The sequence below is a fragment of the Meles meles genome, chromosome 7 (assembly GCF_922984935.1).
Source record: "Meles meles chromosome 7, mMelMel3.1 paternal haplotype, whole genome shotgun sequence".
Lineage (NCBI taxonomy): Eukaryota > Metazoa > Chordata > Mammalia > Carnivora > Mustelidae > Meles > Meles meles.
The window spans coordinates 58,895,446-58,920,153 of NC_060072.1; the positions used below are offsets into that span (position 1 = coordinate 58,895,446).

At 38.5% G+C, this 24,708-nt stretch overlaps 1 protein-coding gene across 1 annotated transcript in view; it reads left to right on the forward strand.

The window, feature by feature from the left end:
- Positions 1-24,708, forward strand: part of PTPRO (protein tyrosine phosphatase receptor type O) — a 242,160-nt gene that overhangs the window by 108,238 nt on the left and 109,214 nt on the right. Inside the window, exon 2 of the mRNA XM_046013693.1 lies at positions 20,005-20,278. Within this exon, the coding sequence (XP_045869649.1) occupies positions 20,005-20,278 (274 nt within the window). The remainder of the gene's footprint in view (positions 1-20,004; positions 20,279-24,708) is intronic.

Here is a 24,708-nt window from a genome sequence, read left to right on the forward strand (position 1 = left end):
CAGAAAGCCCATCTAAGTCAGCTTTTTTACAGCAGAAGGAGAAAAGAAAAATCAATTGATCTGGTAGGTTTTGAAGGGCAAAATATTCTAATGGAAATATCACCGGAGAGGGTCCAAGAAATTGTGCATGTGAAGAGTTCCTCTGGCCATAGCAACATTTTTCTAGACGTGTCTCCTGGGGCAAGAGAAACAGAAGCAAAATAAACTATTGGGACTATCTCAAAATCAAATAAAAAGCTTCTGCATAGCAAAAGAAACCTTCAACAAAACTAAAAGACAAGCTCCTGAATGGGAGAAGATATTTGCTAATGATATAACCAATAAGGGGTTAATATCCAAAATATATAAAGAACTTAACACAACTCAACACTGAAAAAAACTAACAACCTGATTAAAAAATGGGCCGTGGACCTGAGTAGATATTTTTCCAAAGAAGACATGTAGATGACCAACAGACACAAGAAAAGATGCTAACATCACTGATCATCAGGGAAATGCAAATTGAAACCATAACGAGATATCACCTCATACCTATAAGGATGGCTAAAATTAAAATGACAGGAAATAACAAGTGTTCGCAAGGATGTAGAGAAAAAGGAAACTTCTGTTTACTGTTGGTGGGAATGTCAATTGGTGCAGCCATTGAGGAAAACAGGAGGGAGGATCCTCAAAAAAATTAAAAACAAATACCATATGATCCAATAATTCCACTATTGGGTCTTTACCCAAGGAAAATGAAAACACTAATTCAAAAGGCTGTATGCACCCCTATGTTTATTGCAGCATTATTGGCAATAGCCAAGATATGGAAGCAGTCTGCACATCCACCAATAGACAAGTAAATTAGGAAAATGTGGTGCGTATAAATGCATATGTGCACACACGCATGCAGTGGATTATTATACAGTCATAAGAAAAGAAGAGATCATGCCATTGGAGATGACATGGATGGACCTAGAGGATATTACCCTAAGTGAAATAAGTCAGCCTGCAAAAGACACATCCCATATGATTCCACTCGCATGTGGAATCTTAAAAAAATGACTAAATGAACAAAAAGCAGAGTCAGATCAATAGATACAGAGATCTGTTGGTTGCCAGATGGGAAGAGAGAGAAGAGTTGGGCAAAATGGGTGAAGGGGAGTGGGAGATACAGGCTCCTGCTAGTTATGGAGTGAAGAAGTCACAGGAATAAAAGGCACAGCATGAGGAAATACAGTCACTGATGTCGTAATAGCTGGGGATGTGCTGGGGACAGGTGGTAAGTACACTTGTGAACTTAGCATCATGTATAAACTTGTCAAAGCACTAAGTTGTACACCTGAAACAAATGAGTATTGTGTGTCAACTATACCGCAAAAGAAATTGTCTTCCTCTAAAGAGCCAGATAGCATTGGGCAGGACCCTTCCCACCTCTGGGCCTTGGGTTTCCTCATTTTTATTAATTTTTGTATCACAACATAGCCTAGGGCTCCTTCCCATTCGAAACACTTGTAGGCACTCTACCACTACTTCCTTACTACATCTCTCCTTGTCCCCTTCATCTGCTTCGCCACTGAGAAGCCCAGGTCAGTTTTGCTTCAGTTGTTACTAGGACTTCTAATTGATCTCCTGCTTCATGCTGTCCTCTCCCAGTCCAGGTCCACACCACCACTAGCTCTGTTCTCAAAAGAAAATCTACTCATGGTTGTCTCTTGCTTACCAGATTTCAGCAGCCCCAAGGTAGTGTCCAAACACTGGGCGTGGCCTTCAAGGCCCTTCCTGTTCCTTGAAGGTGCTGTGCTGTCCTCTATCCCGGTTTCCAGTCCCTCTTGACTGAATTATCCCCTGCCCTCCAGCCTCGTTACCAGCCGAGTCCTGTTTATTGTCCAAGTGTCTATGTCACCATCACTGGGTAAGGTGTCCTTGTTACTGGGGTACTTTGTCATAGTATTTGATGCTTCTTATTGTTACTGCTCATTAGTAACAATAAGAAGCATCAAATACTATGAATACTATGAATCCTCCTGAGATCTGAAACCAGTCTTCCCTGCTCACAGTCATGATCTTGTAGCTAACACCAAGCAAGGGCTGTGAATTATTGTTTGAATTATTCCTATTTGAATTCCTACTCTTCTACTTCCTAGTTATTGATCAAATAGTAATAATAACAATGAATTCTAAATGTTGTTTTAAGGATGAGGCATAATTAATCTAAAGCACCTAGAATAAATTGTGGCATGTATTAGGCACTTAAGATACACTATTACTATTGTTATTCTTTTCTTTCTTCAATTATAGCACTTAATATGGGCTTAATTATAATTACCTGATAACTAAAAATCTCTTTCTTCCTTTGAATGCTAAAGGGAATAGACAAAGAAGTAGACATATTAACCAACTACACAAATAGATCAAATTAATGGTATTTCTTTATTCCAATGAAATAGAGAATCATATTGTTATGTACTGAATATATATAATTAATCAAATTTATTATAGATTATGCAGCAATATATTTAGAAACTATTGTATTGAATTATCATAAACTATGATTAAATTCTTCCAGTAAATGTTGTCTGATTTGTTTCCTCGAAGCTTAAGCTAATGGAAAAGACCTGGGGGAAATTGCCATTTTGAAGAAAACAGATCCTGGATACTTATAACCTAAAAGGAAATCTGGCGTGCATCTCTTAATATTCTTAGAAATTACTCATTGGTTCAGCCTTTATTAATTTATAGCTCTTCAATTGAAAGGGGTCCTAAAGTCCAATCTCCCGTCCCATATTTGAATCTCCATGGCACCGTCCTTGCCAAGTGGATGGACGGCCTCTGCTTGAGCAATTAGACCATTAAATCTCTATTAGTTCCCATAGCAACATAGCATTTATTAATGGTTTATCTATGAGCATATAGAATTTATTCTCTGCAAATCAGAAACAGATTATAGTGTAGTCATAGGAGGGAACAGGAAGGTGAACAGTGGATAAGGAAACAATAGAGTTATTAATAGAAATTTAGCTTAGATTTTCTTTCTCTGTTAAGTATTAAATAATGATGGAGGTAGAAGTCACGACCAGCAAAAATCCAAATATGAGTGTTACTGTGTCACTGGCTTAGTGTTCACTCTTACATTTTTTCCCAATTTACAAATATTTTTCACTGTCTCCCACCCATTCTTCCCTTCTGTTTCTTTAATTGTTCCTCTTCATCTGATGCCTCCTTTCTTTCCACCTTCTCCCTTGACTATTTCCCTATATCTCTCTTGGTTTGGCCAAATATTCTTTTATTTCTATAATGCAAGAATATGATTTTGGTTTAATAATCCAGAAACTGAACTATCATTAAAAATATTCAGATGTATTAAGAATAGGCTGGACAGGGGCGCCTAGGTGGCTCAGTGGGTTAAAGCCTCTGCCTTCAGCTCAGGTCATGATCCCAGGGTCTTGGGATCAAGCCCCACATCGGGCTGACTGCTCAGCAGGAAGCCTGCTTCCCTCTCTCTCTCTGCCTGCCTCTCTGCCTACTTGTGATCTCTGTCTGTCAAATAAATAAATAAAATCTTTAAAAAAAAAAAAAGAATAGGCTGGACAGACACATAAGAATATGTCATCAAAGTCTCCATTAATGTAGATTAGGTGGACGGATGATTTAGGTTTACAAATATCTGTTAAGTTCCAAATAGTAACACATTGCGATAAATAACAAGTGAAATCTGAATCTGAATGCCTGTCTTTTTTTTTTTTTAAGATTTTATTCATTTATTTGACAGAGAGAGACACAGCAAGAGAGGGAACACAAGCAGGGGTAGAGGCAGAGGGAGAAGCAAGCACCCCACTGACCAGTCCGATGCAGGGCTTGATCCCAGCACCCTGAGATTATGATCTGAACCAAAGGCAGGCACTGAGCCACCCAGGTGCCCCTGAATGCCTGTCTTTAGAAAGTTAAAATCTAGTGGAAATTTATAGACAGAACTAACTGAACACAGCACAAAGCAGACCATAGGAAGCCATACAAAGAGATGAAAATAAGGAATTTTAAAAAAAAAAAGTGATACAAAACAGAGAGAGGGAGAATATTATTCAGGGAAGAGAAAATAGAAATAGAGTAATTGGTAAATGGAAAATTAATGTTGACCATAGTATTGTATTTCAAGGTATTTAAGATAAGAAAGGCATGTTTCAAAAGAAAAGAGGCATGTTTCAAAACTTAAAATATATTGATATTAATTTTTAAACTCAGGGGCACCTGTGTGGCTCAGTCAGTTGAATATCTGACTCTTGATTTTGGCTCAGGTCATGATCTCCAGGTCATAAGAACAAGCCCCACATTGAGCTCCTCACTGGGCATGGGACTAGCTTAAGATTCTCTTTCTCCCTCTCCCTCCACCCCTCCCCACTTGTGGGCCCTATAAATTGTTTAGTTAATTAATAAAATTAATAAAAATCATATAAACCCCACACTCAGCCATTTAATAAAAGTACTGTATGCTATGACTTTACTAAATCTTTATTATGAATTAAATAAACACTTTGCAAATAAAGATATTTTATTAAGGCAATAATGAAGATTATTATAAATTGACCTAAGGTACATGTGTCAGGTGACCAAGAACAGCTTCTGCCTTTAAGAAGAGAAACCTTAAAATAATAGGTAAAGATGTGGAAAGAAATTTAAACATTTCTGTAAAGAATCTTATTAAAAATTTTCACCATTGGGGCGCCTGGGTGGCTCAGTGGTTTAAGTTCCTGCCTTCGGCTCAGGTCATGATCTCAGGGTCCTGGGATCGAGTCCCACGTCCGGCTCTCTGCTCTGAAGGGAGCCTGCTTCCCTCTCACTCTCTCTGCCTGCCTCTCTGCCTACTTGTGATCTCTCTCTGTCAAATGAATAAATAAAATCTTTTAAAAAAAAATTTTTTCACCATTGCCATTAGATTCTCTACCATTGAAGTTTTCTAATGGTAAAAACCACTTTTCAAGATTATCTCAATGATGCAAGTATTTCTATTTTTCACCTTTTAAGATACATATTATAGACAGCAGTAAGAAAATATTTAATGATGGAAAACCAATTAGCAACAAGTGCAGTATGTCAAGTAAAAGCAATGCTATTTTCTTACCAAATAGCACAGCATCATTTATATAAATGCCATCTTTTCCCAAAGAATAGAATCCTTTCACTTGATGCAGTAAATTGCATACTGTCTTTTTACAGCTGTTCTGAAAGATACAGATATTTTTGAGCTTCATTTATAAAACATAAATATCAGACTATTGTTATAGCCTTCTTGTAATTCAAAATAGCATTAGTGCCGGCTGAACGTATCACTCACACTGTGGAAAGTAAGAAATGGTGACAATTTAAAGCTAACATCATGAAATGAAGATGAATATGTGAAATGTTACTTCAAATGGTTTAAGTAGATGTTATTAATACTTAACATGAGGATAGCAGGATCTTAGTAAAAGAAGAGCCATTTCAAATTATTTCTACTTCTTGTAGGAACAATCCACCTGCTACTAGATGTGTCTGATCCTATGTACAAAGTGATGTGTCCTGCGAGAAATGTAGATATTGGGCTGTGAGGTGACGGGAAGAGAGAGACCATTTTTCAGGGACGGTTATAAAGGTTTCTCAAAGAAGGTGGCATTTGGCCAACAGATGCATCAAAAAAAAAAAAATTCCACATCAGTCATCATCTGGGAAATACAAATCAAAACCACAATAAGATACCATGTCACACCGGTCAGAATGGCTAAAATTAACAACTCAGGAAACAATAGATGTTGGTGAGGATGCAAAGAAAGGGGAACCCTCCTACACTGTTTGTGGTAATGCAAGCCAGCCACTCTGGAAAACAGCATGGAGGTTCCTCCAAAAAGTTAAAAGTAGAGCTTCCCTAAGACCCAGAAGTTGCACTACCGGCTCTTTATCCAACGAATACAAACACAGTCATCCGAAGGGGCACCTACACCCAATGTTTATAGCAACAATGTCCACAATACTCAAAATATCCAAAGAGCCCAGATGTCCATCAACAGATGAATAGATAAAGAAGATGTATATATAAAAGGTGTGTATATAACATATGATAAATATATAGGACTATTACTCTGCCATCAAAAAGAATGAAATCTTGCCATTTGCAATGATGTGGATGGAACCAGAGGGTATTATGCTTAGTGAAATAAGTCAGTCAGAGAAAGACAAATATCATATGATTTCACACATAGTTGAAATTTAAGAAACAAAACAGAGGAGCATAGGGGAAGGGAGGGAAAAATAAAATAAGACAAAATCAGAGAGGGAGACAAACCATAAGAGATTCTTTTTATTTTTTTTTTAATTTTTATTTTTTAATTTCTTATCAGTGTGCCAGAATTCATTGTTTATGTACCACACCTAGTGCTCCATGCAATACGTGCCTTCCACCACCAGACTCACCCAATTCCCACCCCCACCCCTTCAAAACCCTCAGATTGTTTTTCAGAATCCATAGTCTCTCATAGTTCATCTCCCCCTCCAATTTCCCCCAACTCACTTCTCCTCTCCATCTCCCAGTGTCCTCTGTGTTATTTCTTTTGCTCCACAAATAAGTGAAACCATATGATAATTGACTCTCTCTACTTGACTTATTTCACTCAGCATAGTCTCTTCCAGTCCATCCATGTTGATACAAAAGTTGGGTATTCATCCTTTCTGAGGGAGGCATAATACTCCATAGTGTATATGGACCACATCTTCCTTATCCATTCATCTGTTGAAGGGCATCTTGGTTCCTTCCACAGTTTGGCGACCATGGCCATTGCTGCTATGAATATTGGGGTACAGATGGCCCTTCTTTTCACTACATCTGCATCTTTGGGCTAAATACCCAGTAGTGCAATTGCAGGGTCATAGGGAAGCTCTATTTTTAATTTCTTAAGGAATCTCCACACTGTTTTCCAAAGTGGCTGCACCAACTTGCATTCCTGCCAACAGTGTAAGAGGGTTCCCCTTTCCCCACATCCTCTCCAACACACGTTGTTTCCTGTCTTACTAATTTTGGCCATTCTAACTGGTGTAAGGTGGCATCTCAGTGTGGTTTTGATTTGAATATCCCTGATGGCTATGATGATGATGAACATTTTTTCATGTGTCTGATAGCCATTTTTATGTCTTCATTGTAGAAGGGTCTGTTCATGTCTTCTGCGCATTTTTTGACATGATTATCTGTTATGTGTGTGTTGAGTTTGAGAAGTTCTTTATAGATCCTGGATATCAGCCTTTTGACTGTACTGTCATTTGCAAATATCTTCTCCCATTCTGTGGTTGCCTCTTTGTTTTGTTGACTGTTTCCTTTGCTGTGTCATAAGAGATTCTTAACTATAGGAAACAAACTGAAGGTTGCTGGAGGGGCTGTGGGTGAGAGGAGGGGGTAACAGGATGACGGGCATTAAGGAGGGCACTTGAGGTAATGAGCACTGGGTAGTGTATACAATTGGTGAATCACTAAACTCTACCCTGAAACTATAAATAAATACATACATAAATAAACAAACAAACAAATAAAAGATGGCATTTTATAGAGATGTCTATGTCAAAAGGAACTGGATATTTGAAGTAGGAGAAAGGATATTTCAGGCAGAAGGAATACAAAAATAGAACCACAGAGGCAGGAAAGTGCCTGGGGCATATGGAGCAGAGAGTTTGACTAATGTGTGGGGCTCACGGAATTCCTGACAGAAAAGTGGTGGCAGGTAAGATGAGATAGTACATTTGGAGACAGACTGTGGAGGGGGGTGAGTGTCACACAGAGGAATCTGGTCCTAATTTGGTAGCAAATATTAAGCCCAGGGATTCTTCCCCGAAGTTTTTAACCCAGAACATTCACACAATCTGAACCCTGCTCTTGTGGGGGTGCTCAGAAAGCACCCACTTCCACTAGGTTCTTTACACGCATTATCCAATAGAGTCACCACAAAAGGATAGTTGCAAGAAGATGAGCTAGCCCATTTTACAGAGGAGAAGCTGTCTCAGAGAAACTGCATAACTTGTCCACGCTCAAACGTCTAATAAGCAAAACTTGTTTACGCTGAATTTTATGTCCCTTACTCTTCATAATCCTATTTTCATGATTTTATTGTTTGACCAAGATCTTGTAACTTCACAATTCTGTTACTATTCATAATTTGGTGTTTTGTTTTTAAATATTTAATTTATTTATTTATTTGACAGAGAGAGACACAACGAGAGGGGGAACACAAGCAGGGGAGTGGGAGAGGGGGAAACAGGCTTTCCACCGAGGAGAAGGCCTGATGCAGGGCTTGATCCCAGGACCCTGGGATCATGATCTGAGCTGAAGGCAGACTCTTAACAACAGAGCCACCAAAGAGCCTCATAATTTGGTATTTTGGAGAAGAGAGAAAATGGGAGAAAGACGAATTTAGAAGTCATTTTAAGAAAACAATAAGAAATAGTATTTCTAATTGAATGATATCTGTACATATATCAAGTAAAATCAAATCCAAGCTACCATTGTTCTGAAAAATGCACGCTGAGAAACTGCATGATTATTAATTTAGGATTTTACTATGATGTTGAGGACTCTAACACAAGTGTAAAATTAAATCCCTTTCGTGGTCTGTTAGGTTTCCTACGATAATCAGAAACCTTTGCAATGTAGCCAGTAAGAGCTTCCTTAGCCAGATTCATTAGTTGTAATTTCCACTTCTTTTAAACCACCAAAATTAAGCACTTAGTATGTGTAAGGCATAAAATATGGCAAGTATCTTAACTACATTTTTCTCAGTGTATTCTCATAGCAACCTGTAAGGTGAGCACCCTTTTCCCATTTTATAGAAAAAGAAACTAAGGGTCGGAGAGTTCTGTGTGTGATGGCACAGATATTCAATGTTCAACTTTATTTGCCATTAAGTCATTACTCTTCCTATTACTTAAAGTGACATTCATGATTCTTGGTTGCAAAGAAATTAAGTAAAAGATAGTCTGAAATGCAGCTCATGGCAGTAATACAGACTTTGGAATCAAAGGAATGTGGATTGAATTCTCTTGTCTACCACTTAAAAACTATGTGACCTTAGATATGTTATTTAATCTTTCTGAGTCTCAATTACCATTCTGGAAAATGTGAATAATAATATCTATTTCAGAGACTGGCTAAGAAGATTAAGCGAAGTAATGACTAAAAAGTTCTTAGCACAAAGTACATTGTTTAATAAAAGTAAACTCTAGTAATAGTAGCAGTTGTAGTGTGATATTTCCTTGATTTCCACGTCCCAGATATAATCTGTTCCAAATATTTGGTGCAGATCTCTCTTCTGAATTCTGGATCTGTGTATCTTACCACCTACTTGACATTTGCACTTGGGTGTCCTACAGGCACCTCATACTCATTAGGTATCAAAATGAACTAAACGAATGACACATATCAGTCTTCTCCTGACCTTGCTAATACCTGTCGTCTTTCCTGGAGATGATGATGATGGTGATTATGGAGAGGATGATGATTTCATATACACATGAATGAAATCATGGACCACATGAAATCAGTACCACAACCAGCTCACAGTGAACTCAAATCTCAGGTCACTGAGTTCTGGGGAACATACCCTCTGAACTTCTGCTGACATCACCCTGGTCTTAACCACCTTCATTTCTCCCCTATTCTAGTTCGATTACACCTGCTTCCACCTATCGTCACCAAGGAGTCCTCTGCACTATATCCAGAAGGAGCTTCCTGCACCCTTGAGACCTAAATAAAATTGGCCTTAAATCCCTTACCATCTCTGATGGAAGTGTACATTACTTTGGGATTTTTGCCAATTTGGAGGACGTTTGCCTTCTCACTCCTCTTCCCCAGATGCCAAGATCCGCAAATAGCGCTTCCGTGCCCTAACACTTGGACGTGAAACGCAGCCCATTTAGCAAGTTTCACAAATGACCCACTCACACAAAGCATTTGTGAGTCTAGCAAATATTATTAAAGATTGGCATTTGGGAAGATGGATAAGTGTTTGCTATTCAAAATGCTAACTTCAAATGGAAAATTAGGCATTTCCAGTTTTAAAATGCTCTTCAACCTCCTCCATCTGGGTATTTCCACTGACTGATTGCCCTTCTCTCTCCCAGCATCACACCATCTTGCTGGCTCTTCTCTCTGTGTCTTTTTTTTTTCTATCCCCTTCCCTCTTATCTCTCCCTCTTCCTTTCTGGAATAAAGCCATTCTTTTCTTTGTAACTCGAATACAGTTTGACTGGTTTTTTGTTCTTGTTTTTGTTTGTTTCCCTAGATTCTTCTTCTCACACCATTAGAGGATTCCCTTCTATCCCAAGTGGCTCATTATCTAACACTTTTAGATTAAAAGTTCCCCAATGAGAACTCGAGAGCCAGCAGTTAACATAATATCTTACTTCTATTACAGATGCAAATCTGATTACTTCATGCCCCTAATAACCTATAAGTGGCTTCCCATTGCCTTGAGCAAAAAGTTCAGCTATTTTTTAGAAGAACCTACAAAGTATCCCATAATCCAGTCTCTAGTATTGGCCATTCTGATATCATTCTGGTTTCTCAAATACACTGTGCTTTCTCTAGTCTCCAGGTCTTCAAATACATTGTTCTTCAGAGATCCAATTTTTTCTCCAGCTCCTCAACAGGCTAACTCTTACTGATGCCTCTCCTTACATGTTTAGACTCTTACTTCCACCAGGTTATATCCTCCTGCTAAGGTCTTCTCAACAATGCCTTTTCCACTTGTAATTATTTAATTATCTAAAATGGTATATTTCCTCTCTTTTGCTCTAGACCCCAAACAGCGACCAAATTTCTTTTCTCAACCATTATATCCTTAGCACCAAGCATACAGTAAGCACTCAGTTTTTAAAAACTACATGAAGGTAAGCATTGAGCAAAGTCTGTATGTAAAGTGTTGCACTTCATCTCCCTAAACTTCTGGGCTTAAATTTATCTGGCACGATCTTCTAGAACAACCATAAAATCTCAGTGATGGCAGAGGGCATAAGAAACTATACTCATTGAAGGTCTGGTGGTTTTGGTGCTGAGGATGTTAACAACTCAGGGGAGTTAAAGGTCAGTGCACACAGAAGGTCACAAGGGTCTCACCTAAATATGCTGTGAACTACATGTTTGGTAACTTGACTGCCCTCTTTGTTAGCTATCATCAGGATTTAATTAACTGATGTCCCAGTTGGAGAGACACTTGATGCCTGTGGGGATTTTTGACTGAACTCGTCCATTCTAAAATAAATGATAAGCACCATCATCATTAGCTTTCAAGAAGTGGGACAGTTACATTTTCCTAAGCATCTTTCTGAGGTAAAACTGTTTTAAAACTAGAAATACCGGAAAGGATAGAGAAAAGTTTGGGGTGATACAACATTCAGGCAAAATTCTATTTGTGAGTGCCTGATTTTTATGAAAATAACACTTACTTCACAGACAGAATTCACCTGCCAGGAACCCCTATTTTTCATAACACATTAAGCCAGAAGAATGTTGCGTATTTTTAGAAGTGTCCTGATCATTGAACTGTTGAGAACAAATGCATTTTGTGGCTTCCTGGACTGTGACCCTACCTTCCCCTGAGTCAGTCATCATCCAGGCACAGCTTCCCAGGTCTCGGAGCTACTCAGCACAGTAGGTCCTGGAAACTGTTCCCATGGTAACCTTCAGTCAAATAGGGCAGCTCTGGCTGTCGTATGCAGGCATAATAGAACAAGAAATACTGGATGCTCTTGTTCATGATGCCACAAAAACGGGTGATACTGATTACTGGGTAAACAGACTGAAAGACAGAACAGCTATTGAACCATATATGAATCACAGTGTTAGTGTCCTAAAAAAATATGACTTCTACAACCTACATGTCCTAAAGAAAATCAATGTGAAAACATAGGTCATAAATTTTGCAGTAACAATCAGGTATTGCATTCAGAGAATCTACTAAATATTTGGTATTGGGTTAAGTAATGCACACATAGAATCTCATTTGTTCCCCCTCAAAAACCTAGTTATTTTAGTGTTTCCGTGATTTACCTGGAGCAACTGAGGCTCTCAGAATCAAAATGAGAGAGTATCACTTAAGTGGGACTTGCACCCAGGTGTGCCTGTCTCCAAAATTAATTAGGTAATTAATTAATTAAGATTTATTTACTTATTTGAAAGAAAGGGAAAGTGTGAGCAGGAGGCAGAGCAGAGGGAGAGAGAGAGAATCATGAGCAGACACCCTGCTGAGCATGGAACCCACTGAGGGATCCCTTGATCCCAGGACCCTGAGATCCTGACCTGAGCTAAAACCAAGAGTCGGACACTCAACCGACTGAGCCACCCAGCTAGCCCCAGAATTTCTTTTTATCTCTCAAAATTGTCTTTTTTTTTTTTTGTGATACCACCCTTTTGGAGCATCTATCAATCATAACCTAGAGGAATAAGTCAGGATTTGTGCTGAGGGAGTTCACCACCAATTAAATACAGATATGAAAAGTAGCATTTGGGAAATCATTCTGGCTCCAGGATCTGATCGTCTGGGAAGAGGAGCATAATAGAGTCATAAAATTTGTAGTTAAAGAATTGCCTTGAGTGCTAAGTCCTCCACATCATCGTAAAGTAGCCTTGAGAAACCCGTTTAATTTCTTCACACCTCAGTGTTTTCACCCGTGAAGTGAGATAATAACTTGATGTGATGGTTTGAGGATCAAATGAGAAAATGGATTCAAAAGTGCTTTAAAAAACATAAAATGCGATACATGACTATTATTATATTCCTAAATAGCACATTGAATTTTGGCACATCTCTCCAGCAGAGCGTTTCTCTCATTTAAAAATGCCAGGTTAGATTCTTTTCTTAAGCATGTTTTGTTTAATCTCCAGAATTAAGAGTTCTACAGAACTTGTAGTACAAGTCCATATTAAGAATCAGGAAATAATTACTGCATTCATATATATAATAAAATGCCACTTAACACACACATATATACACACCCAATAACTGATAAGTAAATGCCGTCTGTATTTATTGTAAATGAATGCATAGGGAGTAATAGACTTTAGTTATCATTTCTGCATTCTGGCTGGGGAGAGCAAAGAGCATGGTCAGAAGCTGAAGGTCCAAAGATAAGATGTTTAATGAAGGAAATGACATTGCAACAAATTCGGGTATTGTAATCTGGCAGCCTCTGGACTGAGACTGGCCTGCAAAGGTGTTTTCTTTGGCCAGCATAGTTTTATTTTGTTATAATTTTGCTTTTTAATGATGCTTTTAGGTGATGCATGCACCCTCCCATCCGCTAACTATTTCATCCATCAATCCTGTCACCCTGGATTGCTTCTCTCATTTATATGACTTGAGTGACAGGTGAGTGTGGACTCCTTTACCAAAAAGAGGCAAAAAGAGATGAGGACTCTCTATCATGAAGTCATAAAAACAGAAGTGAGTGTATTTAAGCATCTAAAACGTGAAAGGTTGACCTGGCGTGGATGTGGACCAAGGCACAGAGAGAAACCCACAGGTTCTACCTGAAAAGATACATTTAGGACACTTATATTGAAGTCTGGTATTACACAGCCAATTGTAACTATATTCACTCAGCAGGCATGCATCAACAGCTTGCTGAATGAGCTTCAGAGAAGTTTCTGGCAGCGCATTATAAGCTCTGTATAAGTTAGTGTCCTTTACAATGATCGTGTCCTCCTTATCATCATCATCATATCATCACTATTATTGGTTAGACAGGACATTAGGAAGGACAAAGGCACATAATACCGATCTTCCTCTTCACTCTGAAATAGAGTGAATCCCCAGTCTCTGGCACAATTCCTGATATGTGCTGGCTGCTCAGTATCTGAAGATTGCAGACGTCATGGAAAATGAGGGGGAGGCCACCATCCCTAGCCTTTGAGAACAGCATCCAAATTCTGTCCTGACAATTTCTGAAAGAGAGCTGTGAATAATTCTGAGAAAGTGTCAGGGGGAGCTCTGTCCTGTCAGGACAGCTCTGGGAACTTGATGTTCCTGAAGGAACTGAAAGGAAGGAAGATCTTGCTGGAAAACTTTTCCCACAGTTGGACAGGAGGCTAAAAGGATGAATTCCACAGGTCTGCCGAGAAGTACGACCATAGTGCTATAAAAACACCGGACACCGTTGTTATCACTATTGAAAAGAACTGAGCATACCATTACTTCTTATGTGGTAACCTTAGCACAGCAGAATTTTCTTTTTTTTTTTTTAAGATTTTATTTATTTGACAGAGAGAGATCACAAGTAGTCATAGAAGCAGGCAGAGAGAGAGGAGGATGCAGGCTCCCTGCTGAGCAGAGAGCCCGATGTGGGGCTCGATCCCAGGACCCCAGGATCATGACCTGAGCCGAAGGCAGGGCCTTTAACCCACTGAGCCACCCAGGCGCCCCACAGCAGAATTTTCTAATTGTTCCCTCTAAAACGTTCTGTAATATGTCTAATCATTGATTGGGTTTCCAGCTGATGCATTAATAATGTTCTAAGTGCACATCACACAGGCAGATATGCTTTGACCAGCACTGGCTCAGACTTCAATCGGGTCTTACCTGCAGTGTTGCAACAGCCTCCTTATAGTCTACTGGCCTTAGGTGGGCCCACTTGGGCAATCCCTAACTATACTGGTCCATGTTCCTAACTGTATTGATCTTTGTAAGCTGTGACCTAATTATGTCACTTTTCTGCATTAAAACATACAATGATTTCTTTTGGCCTAAAAAACACCCAAAATTCACATCTTGGACTAGCCTATCAACCCTCCTCTCTGAAAGTGCCACCATGATCTAACCACCCAGAGGCCTGTGGGGTCTTCTTCCCATTTCTTCAGATGATACATTGACCTTTGTTCCCCTGGAAAACTCCTGAGAATTTTTCAAGCATGAATTTCAACTTGCAATCTTTCCTCATACCCATTGCAGAAGCAGAATTAATTGTGTTCTTCTCTACATGTCTAGAGCACTGAACAATTCTCTTGTGTTGACCAGGACCCTTGGCTGTCAATTTTGGAAACCCAGCTTAACTGACATAAGCCATCAACTGGGATTTATTCACTCAGATCCCCAAACTGCACAGGGGCATAGGCTTAGGATGACTGAACCAGAGCCTTGGACCACAACAGGGATGCTCCCTCAAGCAACTGTCTTTGTGGGGCAGAATGATAGATACTGATTCTCCAGTTTTGCATCCATGCATACTTGGAGCCAGAGGAGAAAAAATTCTTCCCCACTAATTCCAGTTATAAAATTTCAGGCAAAGCCTTCTAGTTGACTAGCTTGGTCCCCAATAACAACCCCCTGGCTCTCTCCATGAAGGGAGAACTGGGCACTATGATTCACCCCGACTGAGTCAAAGTACCCCCTGCTCTCATCTGGGAGTAGTGCTCTGATATTCGGAACTGCCATCGGGACCCCTTCTTGGCTTTATGGTGGGAAAGAAGCAGTGCTCCAAAACAAGAAGATATAATCAAGGGATCTCAGACAGACAGCAAAAACAGGCATTAAACAGTTTTTCCAAGTCTGCAAATAGTAACACTCAACATGCTGTTATAATTATGCATTTGGGTGAGACTCTCTGACTCAAATCTGAGCTCTAGGAGGTCAAATCCGCCATCTTACTCAAAGCCTGTCACTAACACCCAGCAAAATACCTGATGCCAAGCTGGCTCTCTGCTAATGTTTCTTTGTTGCTGAAATGATAGAATGGATAGCTCTCCAATGTGAATAAACATCAAGGGAACATGATCACAGAATTCCATAGAGTTGTTTATAGAACTATAGAAAGGAATGTTTATAGAACTTCTTTAGTTGACAGGTCATTGAGAGATTCACAACTTAACTAAAACACAAGAACCTTTGAGATTCAGATAATATTTATTGGGTTCATCCTATTAGTATTTTTCTTTTTTTTTTATATATTTTATTTATTCAACAGAGAGAAATCACAACTAGCAGAGAGGCAGGCAGAGAGAGAGGAGGAAGCAAGCTCTCCACGGAGCAGAGAGCCCGACGTGGGGCTCGATCCCAGGACGCTGGGATCATGACCCGAGCTGAAAGCAGAGGCTTTAACCCACTGAGCCACCCAGGTGCCCCGTCCTATTAGTATTTTTCTAAAAATCCATTTAATTCTTACCCAAATCCCATGAGTTTATAGGAAACACCCCTATTTTAGAAATTAAGCAGTTGGTAATGCCTGGGTGGCTCAATCAGTTAAGCCTCTGCCTTTGACTCAGGTCATGATCCCAGGGTCCTGAGATCGATCCCTGCATTGGGCTCCCTGCTTAGTGGGCAGTCTGCTTCCCCCTCTCCCTCTGCTTGCCACTCCCTCTGCTTGTGCTCTCTCCTCTCTCTCTGATAAACAAATAAAGAAAATCTTAAAAAAAAAAGAAGAAGAAGAAATTAAGCTGTTCCTTGCGTTTTCCCGTGTTGTCATAATATGTTGCAGCAAAGGAGTAGAAACTCAGGTCCTCTGATTCCAAGTCGAAAGCTGTTATTTTAACCTCTCTGAGTAAAATGGGGAGAAAGACACTTACTTCTAAAGATTGTTGTAAGGAAAAATGGAAAAGATAGACAATGCCAAGTGCAAAGCATGGTCTAGATTAGGGAATAGATAGCTAACAGTTGCTATGTTTGTCAGAGACGGTGGAAGACTTCCTACGATGTCAGACTGGAGTATGTGAGACCAGTTCTCTTTTTGTCCCACACTCCAGGTACTCATTGGGCATTTTTCTCCTCTTTAATGCTGCCCACTCTCTCTCCAGTAGCTTCTGTCCTGTGGGACTGGCCATAGAGCAGGTTAAAGGCTCCTGGGCTTCCCCTTCCTTTCTGAAGCCAAGCACCCTGCCTCCCTTTGCTGCCTCGAGCAGCCTACCTCTCCTTCGGGAAAGAGAACTACTGGGAGACATAAGGATGTTTGGATCCTAGACCTTGTTCCGGCATCAATTAGCTGGGTGACATTTGCACCGCTGTTCTTTCAAGTGTGAAATGAAAGTGTTGGAGCAGAGAAATTTCTATATTAAACTGTATTATGCAGAGGAAATCTCAGTAAAAATATTTTCATTGCAGAGTCAAGCAATACTATTACCTGTTTCAAAAAAAAAATTTTTTTTTTTTTAAATACTTCTCTATCCACCAAATAAATCCATGCTGGCCTTGCCTAAGTTGAAATCCATTTCTGTAACTTTTAACTCTTTCTTCTTGCTTTACATCTCGGCAGGGGTTCTGTGCCTGCAGCAAGCATCCGGAATCTTCTCCTGAATATAGATTCCAGGAAAAGCTGAAGCACGGAGGACAGAGAAGAAATGGTGTAATGACATTTCTTTAGGCTCACTGCCTAGACTCACTTGACCTGCTGCCTTATTCTCATTAGTCCCACTGACTGAATCTGATTAGCCTACCCTGATTTATTTTTGGCGACCTGGGAGCACATGGGCCAATGCTTATATTCATGGCTGATATGATCATCCCCAAAGCTGTCGTTAGATTTTGGAAGAGTAGTCCCTTTCCCTGGAAGATTGCTGTGTCTATGAAGTATCATGACCCATTAGATACGTATCTCTTAAACACTTTGCAAAATTGAATTTATGTATCCCTCTTTTCATTATCACAAAATTTTTGTTATTGCCCATTAAAACATAGAGCAAAAAATTCTTAATAATTCTGAACCTGATGTTTGTACAGTTACTGTTTTCTGAATTAGTGAATCCGTTTCTGTAACCAATAATGAATAAAAGCCAGAGTTCAATGTTATTAGATATTGGATGCTTGGTTTAGCTTCACAGTTCCACCTGGATCGCTGACAATAACAGTGGGTCATATTTTCTGTATGTTTGTTATGTTTTCCAAAAGTACACAATTTTAGAAACCTACCCATTTGTGTGATGATGAGAGACAATGAGGAGAAAAGGACGTTTTAAAAGTCAATACAGGGGCACCTGAGTGGCTTGGTTGTTAAGCGTCTGCCTTCGGCTCAGGTCATGATCCCAGGGTCCTTGGGGTGGAGCCCCTTATCAGGCTCCCTGCTCAGCAAGAAGCTTGCTTCTCCCTCTCCCACTCCCCCTGCCTGTGCTCCCTTTTTCGACATGTCTCTATCAAATAAATAAATGAAATCTTTAAAAATATATATATAAATAAATAAAAATAAAAGTCAATCAATCCATAGTGACTGATCTGTTTTATAGAGTTCTGACTAGGACCATCCAGACCACAGAGTACCCGGCATATGCCAGGCAGTGGTCCTGGAGCTAGAGGTGCAGCCAGAAATAAGATACAGCCCCTGCCCCTAAAGAACATAAGGTCTCATATGGTTAGAATGTCATGAACACAATTAAGTCTATTAAATGTTAACATAGAATTAAATTTCTGTTAATGGTTGGTATTCTTTACAAATACTAGGACTTGTAAGAATTAGATTTCTAAAACAAGTAAATAGTAGGAAAAAAATCAGCACTTTTTTTAGGTACACTTAGAGCCTCCTTTCTGATACCGATATGTACTGTATGCTTGATTTGGCTACTGACAATATGGGCGGTACCATTAGGTTAATTCTTTTTTTTTTTTTTAAGATTTATTTATTTGACAGATAGAGATTACAAGTAGGCAGAGAGGCAGGCAGAGAGAGAGAGAAGGAAGCAGGCTCCCAGCCAGCTAAGAGGGCCCGATGCGGCGCTTGATCCCAGGACCCTGGGATCATGACCTGAGCCGAAGGCAGAGGCTTTAACCCGCTGAGCCATTCAGGTGGCCCCCATTAGGTTAATTCTAAGAGGCAAATGTCCACATATATAATTTTAATGCAATCAGCAATTCCTTCATTCATTTAACAGAGACTTACCAGACTGAGTGTTAGGAAAGCAAGTCAAGAGGGGAAGAGAAACAGACATGTGGACATAACGAAGCTCAATTTCGGTACTTGTGTAGTTCAGTGGTTAAGAGTCCAGACTAGATGTGTGACCTTGAGCAGGTGACTCAATCCTTCTGACCCTCGGTTTCCTTAACTACAAACTGACATTGATAAAAGTCCCTGTCTCATCAGGTCATTTTGCATATTAAATGAGATGACTGTTTATAGACCTGCCTAGCTTCGTATCTGGATCCTGGTAAGTCCTAAGCAAGTTTTAGCAATTGTTCTGTCCCCCTTTCACAGAAGAGAGATCTGAGGCTCAAAGCAGGGAAATAACTTCCCAGACCCCACATACTCCGAAGATGAATTAAAAGCAAAGCAGCAATGATACAAAGTATGTGAGTCTTGTGGGAGACCAGAGAGCAGAAGGACTGTTCTGCTGTACAGTGTGGGAAAGAATCAGGAAGGAATATTTAAACTGACCACACCATGGCTTTTCAAATACTGTCCATAAACATTGATCTAGAACCATTTGAGTGGTTTTCATTCCCCTGACCGCTGCCTTTTCCAATGATCCTCAGTCTGGTTCCTTCTTCAAAGAGCCTGTTAGCTTCTCTGACTAAAGACTGGCTAACCTCCAGTGAGGAGGATTATAACAGGATTCTCAGTCCTGACTTTTTAAATTATTATTATTTTCGGAAATGACAGGTGAAAAATGAGAGAGGAAATAAATGTTTTGCAACATTCTTCTAAAATTCTCCTAGGATACCACAGCATTACTCCTTCCAGAGTGCTCCATCCGTACAGTTTCTCCAGGAGAGCTGAAACCAAGAATTTCTCTGGAAGTGCCAAGATGATTTTCATTCATTTCATTGTTTACTCATTTCCACAGTGTTTATTTTGTGTTTATTACATGACACAATCCAGGAACTGGGAGCAGCTTTTCAATGGAGAAGAATCAAAAATAAAATCCCGAGTAGATCCGTAGTCATAAGAGGGTTAAACTCTCTCCTTCTCTTTTTCCTTGAACACTAAAATACCTGGGTGATGCTTATCACAAACATCAGTTTTGGAAAAACAAGCTCAGCATAATTTTATTGCTAACGATCTCAATTTGACCTTCATTTCCTTTTGTTTTTCTCTTTTCTTAAACAGAATGCCACAACATTCCATGTAACTGTTCAAGATGATAATAGCATCGCTGTGTCTTTAGAAGCCTCAGATGTCATGAGCCCATCATCTGTGTATGTTGTGAAGATAACTGGGGAATCAAAAAATTACTTCTTCGAATTTGAGAACTTCAACAGCACTTTGCCTCCTCCTGTTACCTTTAAGGCTAATTACCATGGCCTTTATTATATAATCACTCTGGTAGTGGTAAATGGAAATGTGGTTACCAAGCCATCCAGATCAATCACTGTGTTAACAAGTAAGCATCGTTTATAGCATTGTCCTCTGTGTTTCTTCTTTGGGTATATTCTCATGGGGCTCTCACTGAAAGAACATCAGTCCAGGACCGCAAGTCCAATCACCTTGAAGTCGAGCGGCATAAATTCAAAGTTCTGGTTTTTTGTTGAAAATACGGTTTTGTGCCAGCATTTGATAATGTTTAACTGTTACCTTCTGTTAAAGAAAAATCTGTTTCAAACCCAAAAAAGTGCACCTCGATGAGACAATATATTTTCAGGTTGAATAATAATTTTAGATTCATGATTGGACCATGTAATTTTTTGATACATAACTGAATAGTATGATTATAACTAGCTATTTTTTTTCCAGGACACATACTCTTATATTAAGCCATTTGGGTTTTGAGACAAGGAATTTATACTCATATTTAGCCTTCTCAAAATTAATTATACATTTTTAGCTGAGAGAGAGAAAAAGATATTATTTATCCATTTATATTCTTGACCTCACGCTCCAAAAAGCCTTGGCTTCCACTGCCCAAGAAAAATACCAAAAAAACCCTCAAATCATTGGCATTTTAACCTTTAGTAGTTCATGTCTTAAAACATTCATGTTGACATTAAGAATTTTTAGGAATAATTTTAACTATATGTGATTTTTACTTTTCTCTCTGGAACATTAATACCTAATCTCAAATTAAGATATAATTTTATCATATATGTTGATGAATGTGTTAGAAGAAGAACTGTTATCTATAAGACGGCAGAGTTTACCACCAGAGCAATTTAATGGCTCAGTAAAATTCTTTTTGCTTATTACCCTTCAGGGCTAATTTTCCAGTGGCTGTGATTTTCTTAAATGCCAGCTACTTGAAGTCATTTTCGCCACAAATAAGGAAAAGGACATAGTGATTTTTTTTTTCTCTTAGCATAAAAGGAAAGAGAAACATCAGGAAACAAGAACTCAGAATCAAGCTAGAAGACATATTTTTAATATGTCTGTCAAAAATTAATCAATATTTCCCTTCTCAGAGTCCTAGAATCAGTATTGAATCCTAAAAAATTAGGAATGGAATGACATAAACCCAAGACCTTCAAGGTTTATAAATATAATGAGCAAATCCAAGACTTAATAGAATTAAAGGAAGAACCTGCCTTTTCTAAAATACCGTTTTAAACAAGTTGCAGAGAAAGGTGAACTGGGCGTTAATAGGTCCGGGGAGCAGATCTAGGTAAACAATGGCGATAATACAATTCCTTGAAATCCGAAACTGTGCCTTACCAACTTCACAATCTCATAGGCACCTAGCATTAACTTTACACTTAATAAGTGTTCAATAAATATTAATTCAATTCAGTTGAGCAAGTAATAGAAGAAAGAACTGCCGTGGGGGTGGGGGGAGACTAAGGCATAAAGCAAAATAAAAGTGTAGTTATTGTTGTTGACCTAACATTCATTAGCATGCGCTTAGCCACTCCAGACCAGAAAAAGCTCCAACAGTCAGCCCCTTAGTTGATGGTTCATAAAGTCATTTGATCAGTAAGCTAATGATAAGTAAATGGTAAGTAGGCACATGATAAGAGATTTCCATTATATCTCCTGGACATTTTAATGTGTGCTATGAGTTGTATTCAAAGTATTTGTTTATTTTCTTTTGTGATTTCTTTTTCAACATGTGGGCTTAGAAAGTATGCTGCTGAATATCCATTTTGTAATTTTTCAGAGACCCTTTTATTCATTTCTAGGTAAACTCTGTTGTGATCAGAGAACATACTTTATGTGATTTCAGGTACTTTAAAATTGTTGCAGTTTGTTTTATGACCCCAAATATGGTATGTCTTGGTGTGTATTCTGTGGGCAGCTGTTGGGTGAAATTTTGATGGATTTCAATTAGGTCAAGTTGGTTGTTCAATCTTCTCTACGCTTACTGATTTTCTGTCTAAAATGATGGTTAGTGGTATGTAAAATCTCCAACTATATCTATTGTCTTTTTCTCCTGTACTTCTTTTAGTTTATGCTTTACATATTTGAAATTTACATGAAGTTTGAAGCTTTTCATCTTTACACTTTTAAGATTACTTTTATGATTATGTTAGTTTCATGTATACAACACAATGGTTTGATATTTTTATATTCTACAAGACAATCACCACAGTAAATCAAGTTACTGTTTTCACCATTCAGTCTCAATTTTTTTTTCTTGCAGTGAAAACACTTAAGATTTCTTGATGACTTTCAAATATGCAATATATTATTATTGACTACAGTCACCATACTGTACATTACATCCCTATGACTTATTTATTTTATAACTGAAGTTTGTACCCCTTGACCCCCTTCACCCACTTTGCCCTCCCTACCACCCCTCTCTCCTCTAGAAACCACCATTCTGTTCTTTGCTTCTATGAGTTTTTCTTTGCTTTGTTTGTTTTTTAGATTCCACATATAAGTGGGATCATACAGTTTCTATCTCTGTCTAACTTATTTCACTTGGCAAAATACCCTTACGTTCTGTCAAGTTGTTGCAAATGGCAAGATTTGATTCTTTTTTTATGTCTGAGTAGTATTCCATTGCTCATAGATTTACCACATCTTCTTTATCCATTCGTCCATTGGTGGATGCTCAGGTTGTTTTCATATCTTGGCTATTGTAAATAATGCTGCTATGAACATGGAGGTATATCTTTTCAAATTATATATGTATAATTTGAAAAGATATACATATATGTACAAATACATATCATATATATATCTTATGTATATTGTATACATCTTTTCAAATTAATTTTTAGTTTTTTGAGAAATCTCCATACCGTTTTCCATAGTAGCTATTCTAGTTTACATTCCTATCAAGAGTGCACAAGAGTTCCCTTCCTCCACATTCTTACCAATACTTGTTATTTCTTGTCTTTTTTATAATAACCATTCTGACAGGTGCGAGGTGATACCCCTTTTGATTTGCATTTCCCTGATGCTTAGTGATGTTGACTATCTTTTCATGTGTTTTGGGGCCATCTGCATGTTTTCTTTGGAAAAAATGTCTAGTTAGATTCTCTGATGATAATAATAATAATTAATAATATAATAGCGATATATCACTAATTAGTGTCCTTTCTTTTCAGTTTAGAGAAGTCCCTTAACATTTCTTGTAAGGCCAGTTTAGTAGTGATGAATTCCTTTAGCTTTTGCTTGTCTGCAAATTTTTTTCTCTTTCAAATCTTAAATGATAACCTTGCCAGATAGAATACTCTTGGTTAGAAATTTTTTTCCTTTCAGCACTTTGAATGTATTTGCCATCCCCTTCTGGTCTGTAAAGTTTCTGCTGAAAAATATGGTAATATTCTTTTTTTTTTTTTTTGAGTGAGAAAGAATGAGAGAGTGAACACAAACAGTGGAAGCAACAGGCAGAGGGAGGGAGAAGCAGGCTCCCCGCTAAGCAAGAATCCTGATGCGGGAGTAGATCCCAGGACCCTGGGATCATGACCAGAGTGGAAATCAGACACTTGATTGACTGAGCCACCCAGGCTCCCAAATGCTAATACTCTTATGAGAGTTCCCTTGTATGTACCTTCTCTTGCTCCTTTTAAGATTCTCTCTTTATCTTTAACTTTTGACATTTTAATCATAATGTGTCTTGAGGGGATCTCTTTCAGTTTGTCTTATTTGGAACTCTCTGGGCTAAGTAGCCACTAATTTTTAATTTTATTTAATTTTGATTCATTCTAAGTTTAATTAAAATAACCGCAGGTGGCTAACAGCTATTTTATTGGACAAACAGTTCTAAACTGTCATTGAAAACACATCCAGCCTTTATGAATTTATTAAAATCTATCTTCTTTCCTGTTTTAATGGAGCCCCCCTCCTCCTGCCATGCTCTGCCAAAGATGAAGCAGTTAATGTCCCTTCTGTTTGCAGGGGGTTTGTCACTCTTGGGTATTTAGTTCATTTGTTTGCCTTGTAATCTTAGATCTCTGCTAGATTCAAGAAAAATCATGATCTCATGGATTATTTGGCTTTTTCTTCTTGTTGAGGGCTGAGAGAGTGACATTGACTTGTAAATTTCTACATCCTAAGTGGAAGAGGAAATCTGCATTGATTTCTAAAAAGCAAAAACTAACTAATGATGGTTTCTTGTCTCTCCTACTGTATCTCATTTTTAAAGACTCAATTACATCATCCTCGGTTTTAAAAGAGAAATTAGGTTCAGAATATAAGAATCGGGAATTAAGGCACAAATATTTCTGTGACCTTACGCATGAGGTGACATTAGGTGACATTTGGTTTCATCTTCCTCCTTTAAAAAAGAGGGAATTAAAGTACGTGATAACTAAGATTAGTTTTGAGGTCTAAAATCGCCACTATTTGTCAGTGAACGATGCATTTTTGCCATCTTTATTTTTATAACAGGAAGCTTTTTTTAAAGTTTAGGAAACATTAATAGTATCTGCT